This window comes from Sparus aurata, chromosome 13, assembly GCF_900880675.1.
Source record: "Sparus aurata chromosome 13, fSpaAur1.1, whole genome shotgun sequence".
In the NCBI taxonomy this organism is placed as follows: Eukaryota; Metazoa; Chordata; class Actinopteri; order Spariformes; family Sparidae; genus Sparus; species Sparus aurata.
In genome coordinates this window covers 9,606,334-9,630,689 of record NC_044199.1, presented here as the reverse complement: position 1 = coordinate 9,630,689, position 24,356 = coordinate 9,606,334, and the positions used below count along the sequence as shown (strand labels likewise).

The 24,356-nt window shown below is 44.0% G+C and overlaps 2 protein-coding genes across 6 annotated transcripts in view; one reads left to right on the top strand and one right to left on the bottom strand.

Moving 5' to 3' along the window:
• klhl13 (kelch-like family member 13) overlaps positions 1-3,810 on the top strand; it is a 40,104-nt gene extending 36,294 nt beyond the window's left edge. For all 4 annotated transcript variants that reach the window (XM_030438177.1, XM_030438175.1, XM_030438176.1 and 1 more), the window contains one exon: positions 2,707-3,810. In XM_030438177.1, the coding sequence (XP_030294037.1) occupies positions 2,707-3,194 (488 nt within the window). In that variant the 3' untranslated portion in view covers positions 3,195-3,810. The remainder of the gene's footprint in view (positions 1-2,706) is intronic.
• A 15,847-nt stretch (positions 3,811-19,657) lies between these two features.
• LOC115593579 (LRRN4 C-terminal-like protein) lies at positions 19,658-22,753 on the bottom strand. Of its 2 annotated transcripts, none has more exons than XM_030437152.1 (2): positions 22,411-22,753; positions 19,658-21,794 (listed from the first exon to the last, which is right to left on the bottom strand). In XM_030437152.1, the coding sequence occupies exons 1-2, from the start codon at positions 22,415-22,417 to the stop codon at positions 21,052-21,054; spliced, it is 750 nt and encodes a 249-aa protein (XP_030293012.1). In that variant the 5' UTR covers positions 22,418-22,753; the 3' UTR covers positions 19,658-21,051. The 2 variants fall into 2 exon arrangements, with proteins under 2 accessions (XP_030293012.1, XP_030293013.1); XM_030437153.1 differs by having other exon boundaries at positions 22,605-22,747.
• Between the last annotated feature and the right edge of the window lie 1,603 nt (positions 22,754-24,356).

Genomic DNA, 24,356 nt, shown 5'->3' with positions numbered 1-24,356 from the left:
GGCTGGTTAATTGGCTGTGCTCTAGGACTAATGATTTAAAAAATATATTTTAAGTCAGCTGGGAAAGAAGGTTTTTTTTTTTTTTAATTATTGTTATTATTTTATGCCTCTGCGCCGGCAACAGTCGTGGCCAGTGGCAATACATGTTCAAAATGTCTTCAAATTTGGTACAAAGGTCACAGTTAAGCGTCACTGTGATCTCACAAGATGCATTTTTGGCCGTAACTCGGGAATTCAAACGATGATTACAATACAATTTGACGTAGAAAGGTCTTAACAGGATAAAATTATGAAGTAATGACATTTAATATCCTGAAGGTCAGAGGTTGAATGCACTGTGACATCATCATATTCTGCAAAATAAACCACAGCGCTGGAACAGCAACTTGACTGGTACAGGGAGGTATACAACCACAAAGCAGCAATTATATTTTTATATGCATTTCTTTTGTTTAAGCACCAGTCATTGTAGTCATTCATCATATATGACTCCTGTCAGATCTCTGATGCAGAATTTATAAGACTGTTTAGAGTCGGGGTCAGTGTGAGTGGTTTGTGAGCATTACTGCAGTCATCAGAAGATTATCTCAGAACACCAGATTTACTATTTTTTTTTTTTTTTTTTTTTTTTTCCTCCCAGACCATCTACTGTGCGAGCTTCATAACTTTGGGTTTAAAGTAACACATTATATGCATGTGTTTAATTGGTGTTGAGGTGTTGATGCACTACCAGAGTAAGGGCCGTCTCATGAGCTGACTTGGAAAACAAGTTCATCAGGAATTTTAATGTACTTGCAAGAAAGCTGCTCTCTTAGGGCAAGTGTTTTGATTTTGAGTTGAAACAACCGCACAACATTGGTTCTAAATTGGATAAATCACTGCGGAATAGAGGGGTGTTGTGTCACCCACTTGATCACAGTAGTGTCGATGGCATGTACACTACTTTCGTCCCACAATGCATAGTGTTGGATTCAATGGATATGGAAATTACCGTTGTGTGACTCACCGAGCGTCAGCAGATGACCCAACATGGCGATGATTCATAAGCCTCTGAATTTTCAATTTGCTGCTTTCATTCAAATAACTGACTGGTTGTTGTTTGAAATTGCTGCAGGGACTGATAGTAAGACTGAAATGTCATAGATAGTACAACTTCACATGTGGTTGTGGTCAGTTGAGTAATGCGGGAGACTGAACATCTTACCTGAACAGGGACCATAGATTAAAAGTTTTAAAGTGTGATGGAGAAAGTAATTTTTATTCACAATCGATACAGATCTCCCTGTGCGTTAATGTCGATCTATATGCTCTGTGCCCTCCTAGAAAAATGGATCCGTTCACGCTGTAGCTCCGTTGTGTCTCGTCCTTGAGGGATTTGCCTTGCACATTAGACCGAACGAGCACAGATCGTTAGTTGATGTTTTTACTGGCGCTCCAGTCTGCACACTCTCTATCATTACGGGGTATTTTTGGAATATGCTGAGCCCCCTTTTTGCCGCCTTACCTCTGCGACTTTTCACCGTCTTCTCTTCTAGTCCCACTTGTGCCGGCGCTGATTCAGGCAGCCAAGCAGATCACTGGTTTTACAAGGGGACTCTGTTTGATACCTACCTGGCTGAACAGGGGAATGTTTTTTTATGTGACACATGTAGCGGACAATACAAACAACGCCCCAGTCTGCCCTGAGCTGTCTGCGGAAGGGCATAACCCCAACCCTGTCTCTTTCTCTCTCTTAGGCAGGCTCAATTTGGCCCAACCTGTGTCTCACTAATGGCAATGATTGGACATTAGGATAGCAGGATACTGATCAGACATCATTGAACAAAGGAAAGGCCAAAGCTCTTGAACTGAGTCAGAATAGCAGCAGGGCCTCTCGAGAGGAATTATAAGGACCTAACGTCGACTCGCCACTGTTCCCTTTAATAGCAGACTTTCCCCATTGACTACTTGGATAAAGAAAATGGATAGCCAGGCAACTTTGGGTTTGATCAGTTAAGGAGGTGCCGCATCACAGATCTGAGTCATGGCAGCTGAATAGACGGCTTAGGCCTCAACAATAAACCTCGCACACGATCACTGGGCAGCAGCACTAGAGGGATTCTGCCTCTATTCAGCGTGCTCTGCAAATCTTCACTGCATTTGCTCCTAGTCACTCTGCCTACGGGGGGAGGGGTGGGCTGGCTTCTACCCAAATGCATGCTGGGATTGTGTTCCTCTTTATTTTAAGCCTTCCCTGTAGACATGTCCTGTTTTTTTTTTTCCTCCCCACTTTCCCTCAGCTTTTTTGTGTCCCGGCGTCTACAGTCTGTTTGTGCGTATGCGCATAAGCGTTTTGTAATTCAGTTTTCTCTTTGTGCTGAGCGCTCAACGTCAACATTGTGTAGAAAAGAAGCTTAAGAAAGATCAATGTTACTCTAGTTTGTAAAATAACAGTTCACCCTTCGTGAGTTGAGGTTGGCGAAATGGGGATCAAGGAAAGGCGCGATTTTTAAAATGTAAAGCCTTGATGAAGTGTATTTTAAGGACATGAGATCGCTCCCAGTGTTGCTGCTCGTCGTGGCCTAGATAAACGAGAATGTAGGTTGACATGGGTGAATGAGTCACAGATCGGTCTGATTGACGGGGCCACAAAGCTGTTTTCCTCCCCCAAATGATCGGTGACGAGGCTAATTTGCACTCTCTTCTTTTTTTTTTTGCTCCTTGCAGGGGGAATCACTCACGACACTTTTCAGAAGGAATTGATGTGCTTTGACCCAGATGCAGACAAATGGACTCAGAAAGCGCCCATGACGACCGTGCGCGGCCTCCACTGCATGTGCACGGTGGGCGACCGCCTCTACGTGATTGGGGGAAACCACTTCCGGGGCACCAGTGACTACGACGACGTGCTGAGCTGCGAGTACTACTCCCCCGCCCTCGATTTGTGGACACCTATCGCTGCCATGTTGCGGGGCCAGAGCGACGTGGGCGTGGCCGTGTTTGAGAATAAGATCTATGTGGTGGGCGGGTACTCGTGGAACAATCGCTGCATGGTGGAAATAGTACAGAAGTACGACCCGGAAAAGGACGAATGGCACAAAGTGTTTGACTTACCCGAGTCGCTGGGCGGGATCCGAGCCTGCACACTCACAGTTTTCCCCCCTGAGGATATCTCGGGCTCACCCTCCAGAGAGTCGCCCCTCTCAGCACCTTGATGAGTAAAGGGGGGGAGCCCTGTTTCGCTCACACCCCCATGGCCCCTCACCCACCCGACCTTCTCAACAAACACACCTTATAGACAATTGTTTGCACTTCCTCTTCGGACAACATCTGTACTGCATCCCTGAATACCCCTAAAGTCCACCTCCCCCAAAGCTGTGCAGAAAAACCCCTCCCTAAGTGATTATACCTACATACCGATACGGTTTGGCAACCTAATTACATGTTAATGTTGCATACTCGGTATATTTTGGCAGGAAATACCTTGACTTGAAAAGTGACTTTGCAAATCAACTTTTCTACCTGATGTCTACAGCGTTTTTTTTTCTAATTGTGTCGTTTCTTTAGGCGTTCTACCTTGAGATGTTGACTACCACACTGACTCTCTCTTCTAGTCTATGCCAGGTTAGATGCAGGTGACCCCCCCCCCACAGAGAGCAGACGCGTAGGGACGGATGAGCTCCGAAACACAGCCGGTTTTTAACTCAGGGGTTGGCCCAGGCCCCATCTACGTCTTTCACTCTCTCACAGTTTCAGTTCTTTCCTGCTATTGCTATGAAACTGTTAACAAAATGGTGTTTTCTAAATTTAATAAACATGATTTTGAAAGTACATAAAATGTTGTTGTCATTACTCACTACAGCTGAGTAAAGGCCAATCCTTAAATGTGAACTTTGCCCATTTTTGTCAATTTTTCTTTATCACCACAATATTGTTAGTGTATGCAAATGAACAATGTTAAACGTGTCTTTATTTTGCCTGCATCCGGAGCCCTATGTTGGTCGCTGCCATATTGTTTGTGCATATTGGTTGTAAAAACAGAGGCTGAAAAACCTCAGTGATTGATAACATATGAACCACGATCCTGTTCATTTGTGTATTTCTCGTCAAAATATTTTTTAAAAACAACCTGCATTACCGAACTGTTGATGTTTGGATATTGTCTGGGATAAGCTGGTCACCACACTGTCTCCTCCATTACGCCACCCATCAGCAAAGTAACGTTTTGCGCATTAACTCTGATTCGCAAAAGACAAGTCTGCGAATTAAAGTACGTTTTTCTTTTTTTTCCCCAAATTTTCATAAATTTTCTAACGCAATATTATTCAAAATGTGCGTAAAAAATGCTTCATGGAAACACAGGGCATTTCAAAATCCAGAAAAAGGATCGAAATGTGACGTAATGTTTAACGCGTTAACTCATCCCGAAGCAGAGAATGTATTTTCTCGTGGTATATTTATGTTCATGACGGACAGCTGGTTCACTGTTTCCATTTACTGTACAGAATGTACAGGAGCTGTAGGCGTCAATATTGATCATTTAAGTAAAGTTCTCTGACTTTATGTTAAACCGACCTCACCATTGTACCCAGTAACGCTCAGTGCATTTCAATCTGTACATTGTGTAGTTAAATATAGGCTCCCTCAGTGTTCAGAGGCTTGGCCCCCCGTGTTCTCATCTCCGCTACAGAAACCTCTTAAAGCGCCAAACTGTCTGCCAGAGGTATAAAACATTATGCTGCTGACCATTCTCGACTGGAAACTGGCACTTTCCGAACGTTGTCGCCCTCTCCTCCTGGCACCCAGACAGACGGTAACGTCGCCCACAATCTGCCCACCTGCTCCTGGACGATTAGAGCCTTAATGGCAGCATATGGTGTCCGAGACGTCTGCTTCCCGCTGTTACCGGGAACAAAAGGTTTGTGTAACCATCAGGTGAGTTCGGTCGGGAGCTTTAAATCCTCATTATACTCTCATTACAGCCCACTAATGAGGCGCTGCAGTGGTGCCTCTGATTTCAGGATTTAATGGCTGTTCCTTTGTTGTTCGTAACAGCAAAGTCTCAGCTGTAGGACTGCCATTTTAACTGGTTGTTATAATTTATGATCTGAACATCTCGTCCTGGCGCCTTTCAGTGATTTACTTTGGGCTTCTGCTATTCCTTTGTGTCGAAGTGTAACTTTCACTCGTGTTCGGTCCTTCTTTAAACGTGCCTCCAGTTGTTTGTGATGCTCTGTCACATTTTTTGGTTTTGAGGAGTACCATGTTGATACCTTTTTTCTTCTTCACCCCCCCCTGACAATTCAAAAGCTTTATTGTGTGCACAGCAGCTTATTCTTGAGTCCTTTTGATGGAGCTGTTTGCATCATTCTTACAAATTTAAAAATAGGCTGCTTTGTAATCCTTTAATGGGAACGCACTGAATAAACAGAAGAGCAAAAAAAAAAAAAAAAAGGAACTCGGCTTCTGGGAGAGACAGAGGAGGGGAAAAGGGCAGGGAGCTAATACCACGTCTCCGTGGACGTTTCGCTGAAAATAAATCGCACGCTGCTAAACATCTGCCCTCTGTGACACCTGCATCTGAAGTCATGAGAAAGAGTCACGGAGGGCGAAAGTGATGCTGCCGATAAATCACTTCTCCGGCCACAACAGTGACTCCGCCTACAAAAGCGGGAGGAGAGGGCAGCACGGAGCATCTGCGGTTCCTGGTTTTCTTCTAATTTATTGGGAAACCATTGACCATTTTGTTTCAACAGCTTCCAGAAGGCTGAGACTCTAATAAGGAAATCATTGTTGCAGTTTATTTAAAGGGTAACTCCACAAAGTTAACAGGTCTGAACTTTTGGCAATACGTGGGTGTCACATTTGCCAGTACATGTGGCGACGTACATACACCTTCTACCAAGATGCATTGTCATTAAAATGTGAAGTGTACTTTTCATGTCATTACTCAGAATGGCCACATTAAATCACAGAGGTTTGACTCTATACACTGTGATGTAAATTTGCGTGCACTCTGATTTTTTTTCCCCACACTGTTGCATTTATCTCTTCTAATACCGCCGCGTATATAAGGCCACCATAAGTGCATTTGCAAATCAATGCAGGACTGCGTTATTGGATTATAGCCCATGAAAGCTGTATAGCTCGAGGACTGTCAGTGCGAGTCCGTTGGTTTGTTGGTGCACCACTTCAGTCCTGCCTGAAATATTTAAACCCACATTCATGTTTTACCAGGGGATGAATCCTGTGGACGTTTGTGCTCACTTGACTTCACCTTCAGTAACCCCCATGAGAAATGTTTGTTTTTCGTGCAAACTCAGCCACAATCTGGAACTTTTCCCAGCTCTCGTCATGGATTTTTCTTGAGAAAACTCCATAACTTAAAAAAAAAACTGGAGTACAGCTGTAGGATTTTTGCCCCCGTGATATAAAAGAAGTTTCAACATACATTTTTGAAAGAAAATCCATGATGTAAACTGGATGTATTTGCATACCGAGTATACATTTACAGAAAAATATAATCTATACCAGCATCTGTCATGTCATGTGTCGTTTTCCTCCTCCATTTCAGTTCCATGTGCAAGGACGCCATTTTTTTCCCCCCTTTTGCGTATCACCTTGGAAATTCAATCCTCTGACGCTGACTGGATCACAGCGTTAAACGTTCCAAACGTCGATACGCAAGCATTATCGCTGGCCTGCTGATGTTAGCATTTAGCTCAGAGTACCGCGGTGCTTTAGTGCAGCCTCACAAAGCCGCTGGCAAGGCTGTAGAGTGTGTGTGTGTGTGTGTATATATATATATATATATATATATATATATATATATATATATATATATATATATATATATATATATATATATATATATATATATATATATATATATATATATATATATAACTTTGACATTATTGGAGGATCTTGTTCATGCTGCCTTCAGGGTGAGCGTTGTTCCAGCAGTCAAAACAAACAGAGTGCGATCAGAGTTTCTGCGACAGCTACTCTGCTTTAAAGACACACTTTAAAGCATTAATAGATTTTTTTTTTTGTTAAATGGATTCAAACAGAAGACATTCGGGTTTCAGTGACATGCACTGAGGCTTAAATGCCCTTCAAGATGAATCCTGTGCAGAGCATTTTAAGGACAGATTTGAAAAGAACTCAAATCATCCACAGTCTGTCTGCAGCGATTCCAGCACATGATGTTCCAGAGCCAATGTGTGTGTGTGTGTGTGTGTGTGTGTGTGTGATTCCCGCCACATGGTCGCTTTTTGTTTCCTGGTTGTTTGTTGCAAGCCAATGTCAATATTACATGGCGCAGAGCCTTTGTGTATCCTAAAGACTGAAGGCTTGGATATTTAATGAACAGTGTGTCCTCGGCACTAAAGCAAAGAGAAGTGAAGCGAGAGATTATACACGCCTTCACCACTCCTCCTCCTCCTCCTTCCCCCTTCTGCTTCACTACCTGTGTTTCTCAGCAGATTTCATCACCACTGGAGGCACGTTCTCTTGATCCGTGAAGTAGATAAAGTGGGGGCAAAAAAAGGGATGTGCGTGTGGATTACGGCCCCGGACTCTTGACACATGAACACGGCACGCGTTTGCGGCTCGCCTGCGCCTCCAGACGGCTCCTCCCCTCCTCTCATCTCGTCTCATCCCAGCCAGAAAATGACCTAGATTCTTCAGGCTGCTGGATGTGTTTACATACACAGCGCACTGATGACATTGTCAGTCAGAAAGCATCGCTCTCAGCGGCGGGGAGAAGGGGATGCTCTAACTGTAACTAAAGCTCCAGTCCACCTCCCATCATGATGAAACGCTCTGCAGAGCTCACAGATCCCCGCTGTCCTCTGACTGCATGCATGATGGTGTTAATGGCTATTGATCCCTCTGCCTGGCAGATGGCCAGGATGTCCTGATGTTACTCCTGCTAGATGTATTTATTTTTTGCCCTGAATCACAAGCTGCGGACCATTATTAGGCTCTGCAAAGGTTCTCGGTCCCGGGAAAGGTTTTACATCTCTCTCATCTCTCTCTCTTTATGAATATTCAGAAAAAGGTCAAGTCCTTGCTCTCCTCTGGAGCTCTCGATCCCCCGTGACTGTGTCCTGAATAATCTGTCCCTGATTCATCTCTTGTTCCAGTGCTTGTTCCTGCCCCGGCTGCACTGTTTAGTTTTTTTTTTTTTTTTTTTTTTTGTAAAGCAGAGGCGGGAGGGGTAATTGGGATTTGTTTTGCTCAACATCTGGCCATGCACCAGTCCTAGATTTCAGTTCATGCCTCAGTTGTAAAGGTATTCTGTGTGCAAATTGCATCTGTGCGTCCTCACACAGCCTTGGATTAAAGCTCCCAAACTTTATTGGACAGAGAATTCCTCTGGTTTATCCTCGACCTGGCCTACTTATCTCTCTGCATCTCTTTATGTTAAAGGGTAAGTCCACCCAGAAATGGAAAAAATCCATTTATGATGTACTCGCCCCTCGAGCTGGCGGTGTGTCGGTTTGAAGTTTTGTAGTGCGCAAAACATTTTTTGGAGCTCGGACAACTGAAAAAGAAGAATTAAAATGTTGCCGTGCAGTTTATAATGCGTAATCAAAGTACCCAGAAGCCCACAAGATCCCAAAATTGATTTTAAAAGGACATTAATTACACCTTTTTATGCGCAGTCAAAGCTTGTGCACCCATGTCAGACGTGGTGTGTGCTTACACTTTTAGCCTGGGATCTTGGTGCTTCCTGAAGCTTGGATCACGATGAAAAGCAATTCTTTGTTTTATTTTTTTCGGTCGTTCCTTTACGTTTGGAAAAACAAGTCCCCATCTACTTCAACCCTGCAACGCTGTTTTGCTGTGAAGCTCTAGAAAAATTCTATGGACAACAAAACGTCACCTGAGTCTCCATCGGTATAAGACTGTGTACATAATGATTAAATTAGCATTTTAGGTGAACTTTTCCTTTTGAAATTCTCATTTCTAAAGCTGCATCGAGTTCTTGGTCTCCTCCGCATTCAGTTTTTTGCGTGTTCTGCCTCCTTCCTTGGAGCATGTGTGATGGACTGGCAGCCTGTCCAAGCTGTCTCCCCCTCCTCCTCCTTCAATCCAATGCATGCTGGGATATGCTCCAGTGCTCCCTTGACAATGAAGAGAAGAAGGAAGAAAAAAAAAAAAAAAAGCAGGTAAAGAATATAAATGGGGAGGAGGGTGCGTGCAGAGGGAACGCACGCAGTTTGCACACTGAGAGCAACAAAGAACATGTTATTTCATAAAGTGCATGACGAGCCTCTTCCTCCAGGGCCAGCTGAGAGGAGCGGTGGAGCCGGAACACGGTGCTGCCGCTCTGGGAGAACCACTTAACCTCACAGGGTTAAATACAGCTCCGGCTCAGTGTCCCTCCAGGTTTCCCTGCGCTCTTGGAGATTCAACCCACAGCACCCGAGCAGGAACTGAAGCCTCTCAGAGAATCCAAACAAGTCGGGGCTCACCGACTCTGAGAGATGCATGTTGTGGCCTCAGCACTGTTAACGACTTTCAAACGAGATTTGAAATACAGATTAAAGGACGAGTCCACCCAAAATGAAAAAATTCAGTGGTCATCCACCACCCTCCGTGGAAGTCGAAGTTTTGTCATCAACAACGCGGTTCTGGAGCTTAACGGCAAGACGCCGCTGCGGCATTCTCTTAAACAAGTTGATGGGGACCTGTTTTAAGACGTAAAACTGACCTAAAATGGCTCCATACAGCTCATCTTAGCATAATGCGAGTCACCAGAAGCCCCCAGGATCCCGAATTGATTTAAAAAGATGTCTTTTACTCCCTTTTTGCAGGTAAAAGGGTAAAAGTGAGCACACAAGCCTGGTTGTGCATCAAGGGAGTAAATATCGACTTTTCAAATCAATTTGGGATCTCAGGGCTTCCTGGTACTTGGATTACACGTGGAGATGATGATGATGATGATGATGATTATGATTATTTTGTCATTTTAAAATGAGTCCCCATCTACTTCAGTTGCACAGGAGAACCCTGCCACACTGTTTTGCTGTGAAGCTCCAGAAACGCAAAAGTAACATCAATTTCATGAAATTACAGGATGTGATTACTTCTAAACGAAACGGCTGAGAATCCCATTTCAAAGAAGATGTATTCTGTTGGTTCTTCTTTGTAATCACGGCGACGTCTCTCCGCCTGTTATGACCCAAATGCATTTGCTGGTTCTCCGTTTGTTTTTTGCTCTCAGCTCATTCATGCAGCGATCCATTACATCATTGTTCAACCTAATTCATCGCGAGTCCGTAAATCTCAGCCGAGAATTTCCTCACCAGGTTTTTTTCAAGTATTGCACAAAGAATAAAGAGGGTGTCCTTCTGTTGCGATTCAAAACATGAAAAGACGCTAAAGAAGGAAAAGAAACTGAGAAATGATATTCTAGGTTTTCAAGGGTTTTTTTCTCCTTATTTTTTCTCTCTTTTTTTTTAATTGAAGGGTGTGTTTTAACATCCTCAAAAACACTTTTTTCACCTTTTAACGTGAACGGTTTTTATGCATTCAGATAACATCCACTGGACACTGGCCCCCTCAGATGAAAAGGAAAATGTCATGATCCCTGGCCTGTGAAGTCACGTGACGGATGAAAGAGCAGGCAAACTGTGTGTGTGTGTGTGTGTGTGTGTGTGTGTGTGTGTGTGTGTGTGTGTGTGTGTGTGTGTGTGTGTGTGTGTGTGTGTGTGTGTGTGTGTGTGTGTGTGTGTGTGTGTGTGTTGTGTTGTTTGTGTGCGTGTCATAGTGCTGATGTCAAAGTGATTGATAACTCTCCTCTCCAAGCTGAGCTCAGTTTCAACCTCCTCAGCTCTGTCCCGTATAATGCCAAGTTGCTATGGTTACCATTGCTCTTCATACAAGGAAGTGGGGGTGAAAAAAAAAAAAAAAAATGGGAAGAGATTTTCTCCTCCTCTACTCTTTATGAAATGCTCTTGCTGAGCCATCCCGGGGAGTTGAGAGGAGAGCGCTGACCCTGCCTGTCGAGCGGCGTCTAAAAAAATTTGGGGGGGGGTTAAAAAAAACTGAGCGCCGACAGAAACGGCACAAACATTTAGACGCTTTCTTCAAATCTCGACTCTCCCCTGCGATGTGGAAATGTGGCTGGGCTGATTAGTCCCGCAAACTCATTTTCATCCCTATTAGAGCAGCTAATTTCCATTTCCACTACATTATCACTGAGTGCATGCCAGAGGTGGCTTTGATTCCCACCGTGCTCTTTTTCAGCAATAATGACCTCTAGTGGCTCCTGCGAAGAAACCAACAGAAGCTGTAGCTGTGACTCACTTTCAACTTGTTTTTTTTTTTTTGAGAAGATGCCTGCATGATGAAAGATGTCACACTCTTGTTCTGTCTGACGATGATGCCAACAGAAGTAATCACAACACACACACGCCTCGTTGCATTTAGGGCGACATCCGATCGTCCTTGCAGTGACGCCGGAGTTGCTTAAAAGACGGAAGTTAATCTTTTTTTTATTTACAGAGTCAAGGTTGAAGCCAAGACGGAGAGACGGACACGGCATGAGAGGAGTAAACAGGATGAGACGCCTGCAAGGAAGGGGATCAGTTTGTACAACCACCCACAGAGGCCCAGACTTTACTCTGATGGAGGCCACGGCATGGCCCCCTTTGCTAAGAAAAAGCAGCTTTTAAAAAAACTTCATTTGCCTTTATTTTTAATTAACTGTGCTGTCTACAGGATGCTCAGAGTGCTGCAGAAGAAGAACCCCTCTCTACATTCGGGTGGAAACCAGTGAGCGTTCAGGACAGTCTCGACCCGGTAATGGCCGCTGATGGATGCCTGACCCACTTTGAATGTTTCATGCCCTGTAAAAGCTGACCCCAGCGGGCAGAGCAATCAGCCATTAGTGCCCCTGCCAGTGGATCACTACTAATAAAAAATAAATAAATAAATAAAATCGTTCAGCTTCCCCCGGCGCTAAATGCAAATTAATTTCTCAGGAATAATTAATTGCACGGAATGAATGACGGCTTTGAGTAGGCTCCAGTATAATGTTACGAGACGAACATAATATTACAGTCTGCGATCACTCTCGTCGCAGCAAAGCCTCTTAAGGCCCCTCGAACACAAGCTGCCATGAAAGTACGCTCGGCGAAAAAAGGAGATTGTTTTATCTGCAAATGGAACAAATAAGTCGTCGTTTGATGTGATGTCATATACGACACGGGGGGGGGCTGGACAAAATAATGTAAACCGGATAAAAAAAGGAGTCGGGTAATAATCCTCTGCAGATTTATTAGTAGGTGCAACACTTTTGATTAAACACACGTCAATTGATTAATTGTTAATGTGTAAATAGTGAACAGAGCGGCTTTAAGTAGGGAAGCAGTTCACACAAAAAATAAACATTCAGTCATTATTGAGTCACAGAGAAGCAAAAAAAACAACATAAAATGGCTCCATAAAGTTCGTCCTGCGTAATCCAGGTCTCTGAAAGCTCTGAGATCCTCGAATTTCCCATGTCGATGCATACTGGGCAGCATATTTACCAGGTCTGATATATCTGTGATGGGCCAATATCAGCCGATGATACCAGTCAAACTCTTTTCCAATCAATTTGTGTTAAAGGGTTTTTTGAAGTGGGGTCATATAAAGTACATATCTATAATCGATCTGTTTCCTACCGTAATCACCGATCAGCGCAGCCTCAGTTTGGAGAAGTAGAGAGCCGCTCCAGCCCAGACACTCAGCTTTGTACTGCAGTGAACGGGGTCCAGCGAAAAAGCTAAATTAACCACCTAAAACAAGGCTCACCTAAAAATTTTTACATCAGTTCAAGTGTATGTTGTATAGGTAAAATTAACACCGCTTTACATCGCCGTCAGACCGCGCTTTCTATTGGCACTACATTTTCTCAACCGCAGATCCCCCGTATCCCTACGCGTGAGCGCTACTGCGGAAGGAGTTAAGTTTCGTTTTTATCAAAAGTAAACCTCTCGTCCAGCAGCTGGGCCTCGCGCTGTATTCCGCCGCTCGCAGATTAGCTGTTGCCCAGTTACGCTAGTGCGTAGGGATACAGAGGTTCTGTGGTTGAAAAAATCTGTGTATGTACTTTATATGACCCCCCCCCCTCAAAAAACCCGAACTATCCCTTTAATGGTGCTTCCAGACCATGGATTACAGCAGACAGAAGCTGTATGGAGCAATTTTGGGTTTTTTTTCATTGTTTTATTTTACATATTAAGACAAGTCCCCATCTACATCAGTCGTTTAGCAGAATGCTGCATCGCCGTTTTGGTGTGAAGCTACTGAAATGTTTTGTGGACCACGAGACTTCATCCAACTTTCTGTCGGCGCAAGGGTGAGCAGATGATAATTTTAATTTCTTGATGTACTGCTCCTTTAATACTTTTCCCACCTCTATGGCGAGTGTCAGCCTGTTACAGCAGCTCTCGCTCACCTTCGAGCTTTTTCCTCCTTTTATCAATCTCTTTTTGTATTTTTTAACTTTTTAACATTTTTATTTTGCTTTTCTTCTTATGTTTTTAGCATATTGTTTATTATTTTACTAGTATTATCTTTATTGTTCTATTAAACTGTCCTTTGGCTGCTGTGACGCACAAATTTCCCGGTCTGTGGGACTAATAAAGGAAGTTCTGATTCTGATTTCTGATTCTGAAGTTACACACCGACAGTCTTTAAGTGCAGGTGGCATCACGCTTTACATGACCCGTTTTGTCTGCTGCTTTAAAAACCTCACATTTCAAGGTTTTTGTTTGTTTTCCATGCAACAAAGGTCTTTAATTGGCACTGTTCCTGACATTATCCATCTTTGTAGACATTATTATTAGAGTGATTATTATTATTGCCATTGTTGTAATTGTTCTTTCTGCCCCTCAGTTCAGTCAGGCCTTTCTGGCTCAGGACTAAATGTGACCAGCAGAGGGCAATGAGGTGACCTCTCATCTCCTGAGCCTGAGGTCCTATGACGGCTGCTTTTCTTGCCTCATCTTAATGTTCTGTGTGTTACCTCTTCACTTCACGTATATCTGCTGCACTGGAATAACTTTGTCACCGTTGTGACGATTGTCTTGGTTACTAAAAGAGTCCTGGATTACTTAACAGCCCTTTGAATCGTCTCTTCTGCTTCGTGGCCTGAGTGACATTATTGCGTTTAGCAAGGCTCAAAATGGTGAATCATTTGTCTGTTCAATCACCCGCAGCATCCTAACATAATGCAACACCTGCTGGTAGAATCCAAATCTTCGTAAGAAAAAAATGCATATGCGTCACGCAGACATTTGTGGACTGGACGACACTCATTCCTACACTAACCAGCTCTTTAGTCATTGTTAATCACTAATGAGGAAGCAGGCCGAGGCCAGCACCGAGTGCTTTCTTGTGAAATCCATTCATCCGAATCCAGCTGATTCACTCTTTCACATGCGACCTCCTCACCGCACAAGTAACATGAGTCAGTGTATAATCAGATAGCAGAGATTCAACATGGCCTCTACCTCAGCTGGACGGACACAGTAGCACGTGTTGCGCATGCAGTGGCTGCTGCTGACTTTGCAGCAAGTCGCACAGAAAAAAACAGCCACCAATCACCGCGTCACATCTGAGATTCAAATGGCGCTCGAGAGCGGAGGAATCACTGAGAAATGTTTTTTTCCTCCCTGCACGGATTCTGGCCCCCCTCACATCTGCGCTTCATCCACATGATCTTCTTCCTGCTAACATCAAAAGGGGTTTTCAGAGGCACCCCGCGTGCCTGGGAGGTGCTGCAGATCACTGGAAAAACTCCACGTTTATGCAGCGAGAAATCCTCAGGAGAATCATTTATCAGAGGCAGTAAACATAGAGACAGAAAAAAATTAGCACCAGGAAGATGTTAACAGGTCACGTAACAGTCTCTTATGTGCCGCATGCCCACCAAAAATCTGTGATTTGGCCCTCAGTTTAATTTAGATGTGATTAAAGTCATTAGCTTGCGTTTTTTAGATTAGATAATGTATGTGATGAAACAATCTTAAAAACAAATTGACCCACACGTAATGAGCTTTTCGACCAGTTTAATCAAGTGATCTCATGACGAGCAGCGTCAGTGTGAGGAAGCAATGGGGGGGCTGAATATTCGATGATGACACTACATCACTACTGAACCCCTTAATGACCTACAAGGAGTTTGTAACTGGTTATTAAACAGTCTCAGTTTAACACTGATATGGCTATATGACCTACATAGTCAAAGACCATCAGCAGAAAGACGAGCGGCTTCTACCAAAGTCCTTCTAGGCAAGTCATGCCACTCGGCGGCCATCTTGGCGAAGCCTCGAAAAGCCCAAAGAGACCAGACCCCTATCTAAATGAATGGAGGCATGGTCAAATCCACCCTTTAATGTGATAGCAGGACGGAAAAAAACATACAGACATGCTCGCCAGTGAAAAAAGATACAAATAAAAACCAAAAAACATCGACTTTACCGTAGAAATTATGTTTAAAACAGTCTTTTCCTACAGGGAGAAGTCCACTGCGCATGCGTGCGGATTTACAACACCGACGTCCATCATACGGCTGAATCTGTGCCGGCTGCTGTGCTCTGGCTCTACGCTACCTGACCATTGATGTATGGACCAGATAATGTCTAATACATCATTTCTTATCATTCACTCTATAAATTAGATAAAGACAGAGACGTGAAGGACTTTGATGGTCTCTGTTGTAAAAACTACTTGTGCGCATGCGCTGGTGAAACAACATGATTGGGCAACGCAGGTGATTGGCTGTTGGTGAAAGGGGCGGGATATGCGCCATCTTTGGCGTTGCCGATCTCCCCATTCAAAATGATCAGAGTGATCTGTCTCTACAATAGTAGAACGTCTCTGCTTCTACATAGTTATTCTTGATGCCTCTCACTGCGTCAGATTGAGACTTGTCCGGGTTGGATAAGTCGTGAAGTGAAAACGATTTTCTAAGGCGTAGTGCTGAGGACGAAGTGAGGACGAAGGAAGCTGCTCTGTAGTCCGGTGGCACGGCACATATACAAAGTTTCCTTTGCATTTAAAAAAAAAAAAGAAAAAAGCTCTCACCTGATCAGGATCTTTAAGACTCATGATGGTGGTGGTCGTACCGCTCCTGTCCACAGGGGCTGCCAGAATGAGAACGTTTCGGCAGCTGCTTTAATGTTGAGAAATTCGTGCTCCACAGCTTTTTAGTGTGTTGCATTGCGATTTGTCTTTTATACTGTTCAGTCTGTCTTTCGCTGAGTTTGTGTTTGTACTGTATTTGGTGTATTTGTTGAGTTTTATGCATTTTAAAGGCCTGTCTAAGGACAAGCTGTGCAAATTAGCTTTGGCTATAAATGCTGTAGTAGTGTGTGGCACTATGTGTATGCTACATACTTGTCCCTATACAAATAAACATTAGATGAAAATGAGCACCACGTAATTCGTCTTTACTATCTTAAAATTCTCAATTCAAGATGTTGAGATAGCGCAGCCTGAAGTTACCTTGTGTCTTTTTGTAGTCAAGCTGAATTGCCCAGTATTGTAAAAAAAAAAAAAAAAAAACGTTATTGCTCAACTTCAATCGGTCACTATGAGCATCTGCAACAGTGTCGGCCCGTAATGTTTTCCCTTTCTAAGAGTGTGTGTGCGTGCGCGTCACCACGGCAAAGAGATGCATAGAACACACACAGAAGCATTTCAGAGTATCAGCGTCAGCACTTTCAGTCACAACCGCAACACTCTTGAAACTTCACAGCTGCTTGGTTAGCTGAGTTCAAACTGAGGGCCGAGCTCGAGGAAGGGTGTGGTCAGACTCATGAGTGCTGATTACTGATGATGTAATAATGTTGTAACGGCTGCTCGGTGCTGATGGGCTGGAGCGGGAACGTGTTGAGGGGTGTTGTGTCGGGTGTGACCCCATCACAAGAAGGTCAGAACCGAGTTAGTTAGTTGCTTGAATTTGATTGGTGGAATTCAAGCACTTGAAGTATTCTGAGCGCGAGTGAAATCAACCTGCCCTCTCGCGTGTCATGTTGTCGGAGGGAGACGGATACCCGACACGCCTCTCATTTGGTGAGCCCCTCGAATAACATTTTTAAAGAAGAAAACATTGAAATCACCTTCTTGTTTTTTTTTTGTTTAACCCTTGAGCTCTGTGAGGAACTTTTCGTGAACCCCCCCTGACGCTGACACCGTGAAGGCGGCCACTGCGCGGTGGTGGTGGTGAAAGGGCTTGCTCAAGGGCAGCGCTGTTGTGGAAATTAAGCAATGGACAAGTGCTACTTTTCACTTCTGCTTTCCTCACCAAGATAGCCGGAGGATCTCTTCTCTAACCTTTAGGCCAACACTGACCGAAACGCCGCCACATAAAAATCTGACATGTGATTTTCAAACGCTGCACACTTAGTGGGATTTAAATGTGATGTTCAGTGGCGGTTAGAGGCTCCAAACTAAGGCACTGAGCAGCTTTTAAATTCAGATTATTCCGGATGGTTTTCGCTTCCACGCCAGCTGATTGTGAGGCTCTCTCAAAGACAAAAACGGTTGCGTCTTCCAAGTCTCCTCTACATTGTCTCTTCAGCTGTCTCACTTTTATGTGCTGTATCGGGTTTATAGATCTCCAGGCTCTGCATTCTTCTCGTGAAAAAGCATTTAAACTTTGGGGGCAGCTGCAGAGGAAGAGAACACCCAGCTCACGTAACTTATAGCCGGATGACTGGACATTAGTTTGCTCGTCGTGTCCTGTTTTGAAACAAGACGCATATATGTACAGTATATTTGTTCATGTGTACGATTATGTTGTGCACCGCCACCCACAGAAGAGCCCCGCTCCGGCTGTGGCTCTTGTTAAACCCATTCTGCACGGGGTTTAAGTGCGTTACGTCTCGGTCTGTCGAAAAGCAGGCTCGCTGCTGCCGACACATTATATTGTTCCCTCATGTCTTTGCATTTTGTCTGGCGCTGGCCCACTTTGAGAGAGCGGCTGCACTCTTCTGAATGTGTGTCATAAAAGCAACGTCTCGGGGGCCATTTCGGCGATTTTTGAAAAACGAACAATCTGTTGTGTCTCTAAATTACAGATGTTAGATGACTTCCACGCGGCTCTGCGTGGTGTAAGTCGCGCAGTGTGCAGTCGGAGCAAGAGGAAAAAGACGCCCAGGAGCGGTGGAACGACTCGGTGGCAGCGAGCAGAGAGAAAAAAGAGAGAAAAAAAAAGAGGGAATTATAACGTGGCTGCGAGACATGCAGATGGAGTCTTGAACATGAGATAAACCGAAAGGATTTAAATATTGGACTTTCTTCTCTTTTACATCAAGGCAAAAAAATAAAAAATAAAAATAAATAGAGAGAAGGCCTGAAGCTTCCCAGCAGCCCCAGTGACTGAGAGTCTCAGCTGGAATGAGACAAGCCTCACCAAGTCCATATCCGCCAGAGAGGCTATTGTATGACAGCTGGAAAAACAGCACCGAACACTTGTGCTCACACAGACACTGACACAACTTCCGAAAATAAGGCAGATGGAAACACACGCCCGTCTAAAAAGCTGCTAAACGGCTACACATTTTGACACAGGGGTGCAATAACAAGGACACGTGTCACTTGAGTTCAACGGCACAGCCTTTTAATATACAAACATGCACACACACGTACAGTCGAGTCTTTTTTAGACTTCAGTCCGTCAAATCAGTCTTATCATGTACAAGGTCTAAGACCGTGATAGTCAACTTGCGTTTGGCCTTAAGTGAGGTTTCGGGTGGCTGCTGACCGTGTTCCAATTCCCAATGAAAGGAACCGATTCACACTGAATTATTTTGTTTTGTTCATACCAGATAATAAACGTTCAGTGGTGTCCCTCGGCTGACAGATATGCCAGTTTCAGTTAGTAACAGAGGTGAAGGTCGATCTTGATGCGAGGGAGGACGACTATTAGCTGAAGAGGAGCAAAAGTAAGGCAGGAATGAGGATACTTCTGAAGACACAGACGTGCCTTTGTCACTTAAATAAAAGCTCAGAGGTGGAAAATGTCAGATTGATTGTTGATTGTTGAGTCTCACACGTCGTCAAGAACAGACCCCAATATTCGACAACCTCCAATGGAACTATTTGTTTTCACTTAAAAAAAAACTTAGTGTCCTGGCAGCTTTAAGATTTTTAGCTAACTGAATTTGAGAAGACAAGTTGAGGCAATTGATTCAAAAGAATGATTCAAAACAAATGTATTTCGGTCGTACTTAAGTCCTTTGGTTTTCACAACTCACATTTCAGTGTCCTAAAGAATGCTCTAGTGGAGTCCAAAAGTCCAGAGAATTTCAAATTATTGCAACTATTTTCAAACAATGAATGATGGGAAGTCTGGTAACGTGCTAATCGTTTATCTTTAGAAACGTGTTTCTCCGAGTTAGTAGAACTCTGTATAGTACGTCCACCCAACTCATTTTAAGTCAAAGGAAGAGCTTATCCTCAATAGGGATTTCAAGTTGAATTGAATTGAAATAAATAAAACTACATTCATTTGCTTTTCCTTACGTCGACGAGAAAACAGTAGTTGGTTCCATGTGACTTTTAAAAAAAAAAAAAAAAAAAAGTATCTGTCATTTTTCGCCAGAATCACCTTTGCACTTTGAAACATGATCTTCACTCCGTGCCTGGTCCGATCAATTAATTTATAAAGGTTCCGGCTATGTTTAATGTTGTATAACTCCAACTGAAATGCAGTTGCAGCTGTACAATTCATTTAAATATCTGAGTTATCTATCATATAGCGTAAATCCTCGTCAATTGTACCCAAGTCAACTTAACTGGCAAATATAGAATCTCAAAGAAAGATAAGTCAGGGTCTTTTTAATGTTTATTTCATCATATAAATACAATAAGTGTTTTGTTTTTTTATTGGCCCCTCGCCTCCTGTCATTTTACAAAACTGTCCCCCAGGAAAAAAGCAAGTTGAGCTGATCTGTGGCAACAAGACAAAATGTTCATAAATAAAGTACAAATAAAAGCACATTGTTCACTTTTGTCCTTAAAAACATCACACATTCACTCTTGAATTAAATATAAAACATAATGGAGACTCTCACAGAGAGTTTGAAAAAAAAAAAAAAAAAAAACATCTCAAACTTTTCTTCCTTTCTCTGCACGCCGCGTGTTTCGGCGTGTCTGCTGCCGCTGCGCTCTGATGAAACTATTCCGACATGCCCCATGAATAATACCTCCTTATCTGAATCTCCGTGCCTATCCGCTGCTGTCTCTGGTATTAATTGCGTTGTTATCCGAATTCCGCTTCATGCCATTAAATCTTTTAAAAAGTCTTGTTGCCTCGTACATTTGTTCTGGAATACATAATGCAGGAACTGCGTGTCGGTGGCTTTAGTCTGATTTTGTTCAGTTTCATCTTGTGTTCATCGCGTGACCTACATTCTTAAAAAGGAAACTCAAGTATCTCCAAATCTGATTATTAGAAGTTTTTTTCTGACAAACTTAAAGGAGGAAGTGTTACTTTATAGCAAAATAAACCACGTAAAAACATGAATGAAAACTTGATTACTGGAAAATGCACCGTTACAAAGTCAAATTTTTCTGACATCAAGGAATAAATAAATACTTAAATCTCTGCACTGGTGAGTGTTCAGTGATCTGCACTACAATGAGCAGTCGTTAAATATAGCAGTTCCAAGCATGGGCTACACGCTGGGCTGTTCTTTTAAGTCCCGACACCTGATATTTCAGAGCTCACTTTTTGAAATGTAAAAAAAAAAAAAAGATCAAATTCACCCGATCTGCCCTGTAACATTTCTTGTTTGCTTGTTGGTTTCGTTTTTGTAGAAAAACACGTCAAACAAGGCAAAATTCTCCTGCGGCTCCTTTTTTCAAACCGTGGAGGTGTGAACTTACTTTAAACACCCCCCCACGGCGGAGTTTTTCAAAATAAAACAAGACCTAATCAATCAATTAAAGTCAGATATACACATATGAGATGGCGAGTGTTGTTTCCTCCTGAGTTTCCTCTCCATATGGTGTTCCTCGGATGTTGCAGTGTGTGACGCGGAGGAGTCGGTTATCTGCTCACTGTGTCTCTGCTGTCTCGCGCATAGAGATGCTGGCCTGCTGTTTCCTTTGCCTCTTGTGCCTCCAGAGCAGGACGGCCAGCAAGAGGAGCAGCAGGAGGCCCAGAGCTCCTCCGATGAGTCCTGCCTTCAGAGGGAGGCTCCGGTCCCTGGGCCGGTACATCATACAGGACTCTTTGCTCTCTGCGACATCATTCACTGCCGCCACACAAACCTCTGAGACTTCCTCTATGTCGCCCAACCCGCCGGCCCTTCTGTCCTTCCCGAACCTCTGCCTCTCTTTCCCCGCAACTCTCACAATGTAAACTGTGACGTATGAATAAGGTTCACACCAGTGAACCACGACCTCTGACCCGTTCCAGGACACTGATTTTAGGTTGGGTTCCTCTGGAGCCTCTCGTTGTGTAGTGAACCCCGGACACAAGCAGCCGGTTTTGGCTTTTAGCACGGAACAGGAGACCTGAGACTCCAGGCAGGGATCGTAGTTGCATCGCTTCCCCCAGAGTGGAGGCAGCGTATTGGAGCGAATGGGGGCGTCAGTTGTTTCAATCCTATCTGGGTCGTAATCCTCCACGGAAAGCAAAGAGTCATCAGTCGTATACCCTCGTGGCCCGGGAGGTCTCGTGGGGTCCATCGCCGCGACTCCCGATGTCGTAGGCAGGGGAGAGTAACCTCTGATGAGAACCAGGCAGACGATCACCAGGGGAACAGGAAGGCCTCTGCTGGCAGCCATCGCGCTATCTGGAGATCATAGAGAGAAATATTCCATCAGTTTGTTGGCAAATCGGTTGGGTTCTTTTTTTCCCTTTTTTTTTGATGTTGCATAGGAATAATAAGTACCAGCCCCTTGGGTTTACAGCCGTATGTACATTGAAAGTCTCTTTGTATTGAGCCGGAACCAGGATTTATTTCCCCCCTGATGCTGTGTCTTCTCTAAAAAAGGGAGCATAAAGCTTGAGCCTAGTCTCAGCTGGATCACAACAAAATATCTCTCTCACTTCCAAAGATACACTGTTATTCAAAACCGGCACACACTGCTTCTACCCTTGAGTAAGCAGATGAGTAAAATGTGGAAACTTAATTAGTCGAAATGTATCACTCTCTGGCATGTTTGTCTGTGATTTACTGATTTATGGTCTCGCACACAGAGCTGCTATGAATAATCCTCCCTTGTTAAACTTCTGGAGGTACTTCACACTAATTCAGCATTCCAGGCGGTATTGCACAACAGGTCCAAGTGCTCACACACCCATGACACAGCCCAGCACTGTTCTGTTGTTGGTAGCCGGGTCCAGTTACAGGGAAGCTGAATGTGCGGTTTTCAAGAAAAAAAAAAAAGGAATCCACACAAACATACCTGACATGTGGGTCTGTGGTGGACATGCGTGGAGCTTCGACAATGAGGCCCATTCAGAGAAATCTCCCGAAATTGAAAACAGAGCCGGAGCCTCCACTGAATACTAATGTGCTGTGTGCTCCTCTTCAACTCCACTCGCCTGTGTTAAGTGCGGAAAAAAAAAAGCGTTCCAGTATCAAGAGATAGGAGTTTACCTGCTGTTTGGGGAACGGTCTGTAATCTTGATCAAGATGTGAGTGAGCTCCTTTCCTCCTCGTCTTCCCTCCACTTGCCTGCTCTCTCCTCCTTTATATGCTTCCTGTCTCCCCAACAATCACCTCCTTCTTTCTGCCCTCCCACAGTCCCCCCTCTCCCTTATTCCCGAACCCTTCTGCACCGGCTCCACCTCTCTCCTTCCCTCAGCAATGTGTGAGTCGATGAGTGTGCACGCAGTACATTGGTGTCACTATAGTCTGTGTTTAGTTACATCACCGCTACATAATTTCTGAAACACTGACCACAGGGATTCCTGGTACATTCCAGGATTTTCAGAGTGTGTCTAACTTGTTAATGAGCTCCTGTTTTCCTTTTAGGGGGCGAGAGACATTGAACAGGATTGAGGATTAATCTGTGTCACGGGTTTCATTCATTGGAATTTTGTCGTGCCTGACATGTGCCAATGGCTCCAGACAGCACATCTCATCTCTGACCTTTCACCTAAATAAAATGTATGACTTAGCTCTGAACACTGCAGTAAAAGTGACAGAAACTGTTGCGCAGCTGCTTACCAAAAGGCCGGAAATAAACCTGACCGTGCTTGTTCTGGGGAATTATTTGAAATGTAGTAAATTTCCACGCTGGTACTAAAAAAAAAAAAACTGTACCAAACAAGTGTTGCTTAATAATTAGAGATGCCACCAACATCCCAACAAGAGAAAAGACCGCTCGGTGCGCCTCAATACTGGACAGGACAAGATGTTTTTTTTTGACGTGACATGTGGAAAAGGGAACTTTATGTGACAGCTGTGGACTTAAATCCAGCTGCATAACTTGCGTCTCTGCTCTGACTTTGAGCTAAGTCTGCAGATAAAGTGTCAGCACGCATTGTCCTGTACCCGGGGGAATTCACATAACAGATGAAACCGACTCGATCAACTCTGTTGCCTCAGTCAAAGCTCTCCCGACCGACGGAGGTTTTTACTATAATGTATGTGTCATATTGTTCCCGTGCTTCGTGTAATTCATTCTGCAGGAACAAGTGCGTTGACAGAATGAATTTCCCACCAAGATACGTTATCTATTATCTTCCGCCAAGAAGCATGTTTTCAATCCCTATCTGTTTGTTGGTTTGTGAGCAGGATAACACAAAAACCACTGAACAGATTTCTACAAAACTTGGACTGATGGTGCGTCTCAGCAGAGAATAGACCCCATTAAAGTCGAAATATGTGAGAACTAGCCACCTGTCAAATTAATCCTCTAAGCATGTCACAGGAGTAACCTAACTGCTGCTATCTGTAGCTACCTCTAGCTAACAGGCTTAGCTCAGTTAACCAAGCAGCTAGCGTGCATAATGGAGCTCGGAGCACCGGCGAGTGTTGGTGTTGTTTACTATCACCTCTTGAGGTCCAACGTGGCAAGGGGCTAGCTGGTTAGCATGCTAACTTTATTAGACATCTCTGCAGCACAATACATAGACGTTTTGACATGCTGATGTCTCTGTTGTGTCTACTGAAGTTAGCATGCTAACCAGCCAGCCCGTTCCCACTTCGGTCCAAAGCTCTGACGCTTGTGGCGTAAACACCAACACTCCCATGGTGCCCGAGCTTCCAGTCTGAAGCGCTAGCCTCATTGATAACTGAGCAAGCTAGCTCAAGTTAGCAGCACTTAGCAGCAGTTAGCGGTCACTCTGGCGATACACTGCCCTCCTATTTGCCAGAAGGATTAATTGAACTTTAAAGGGCACC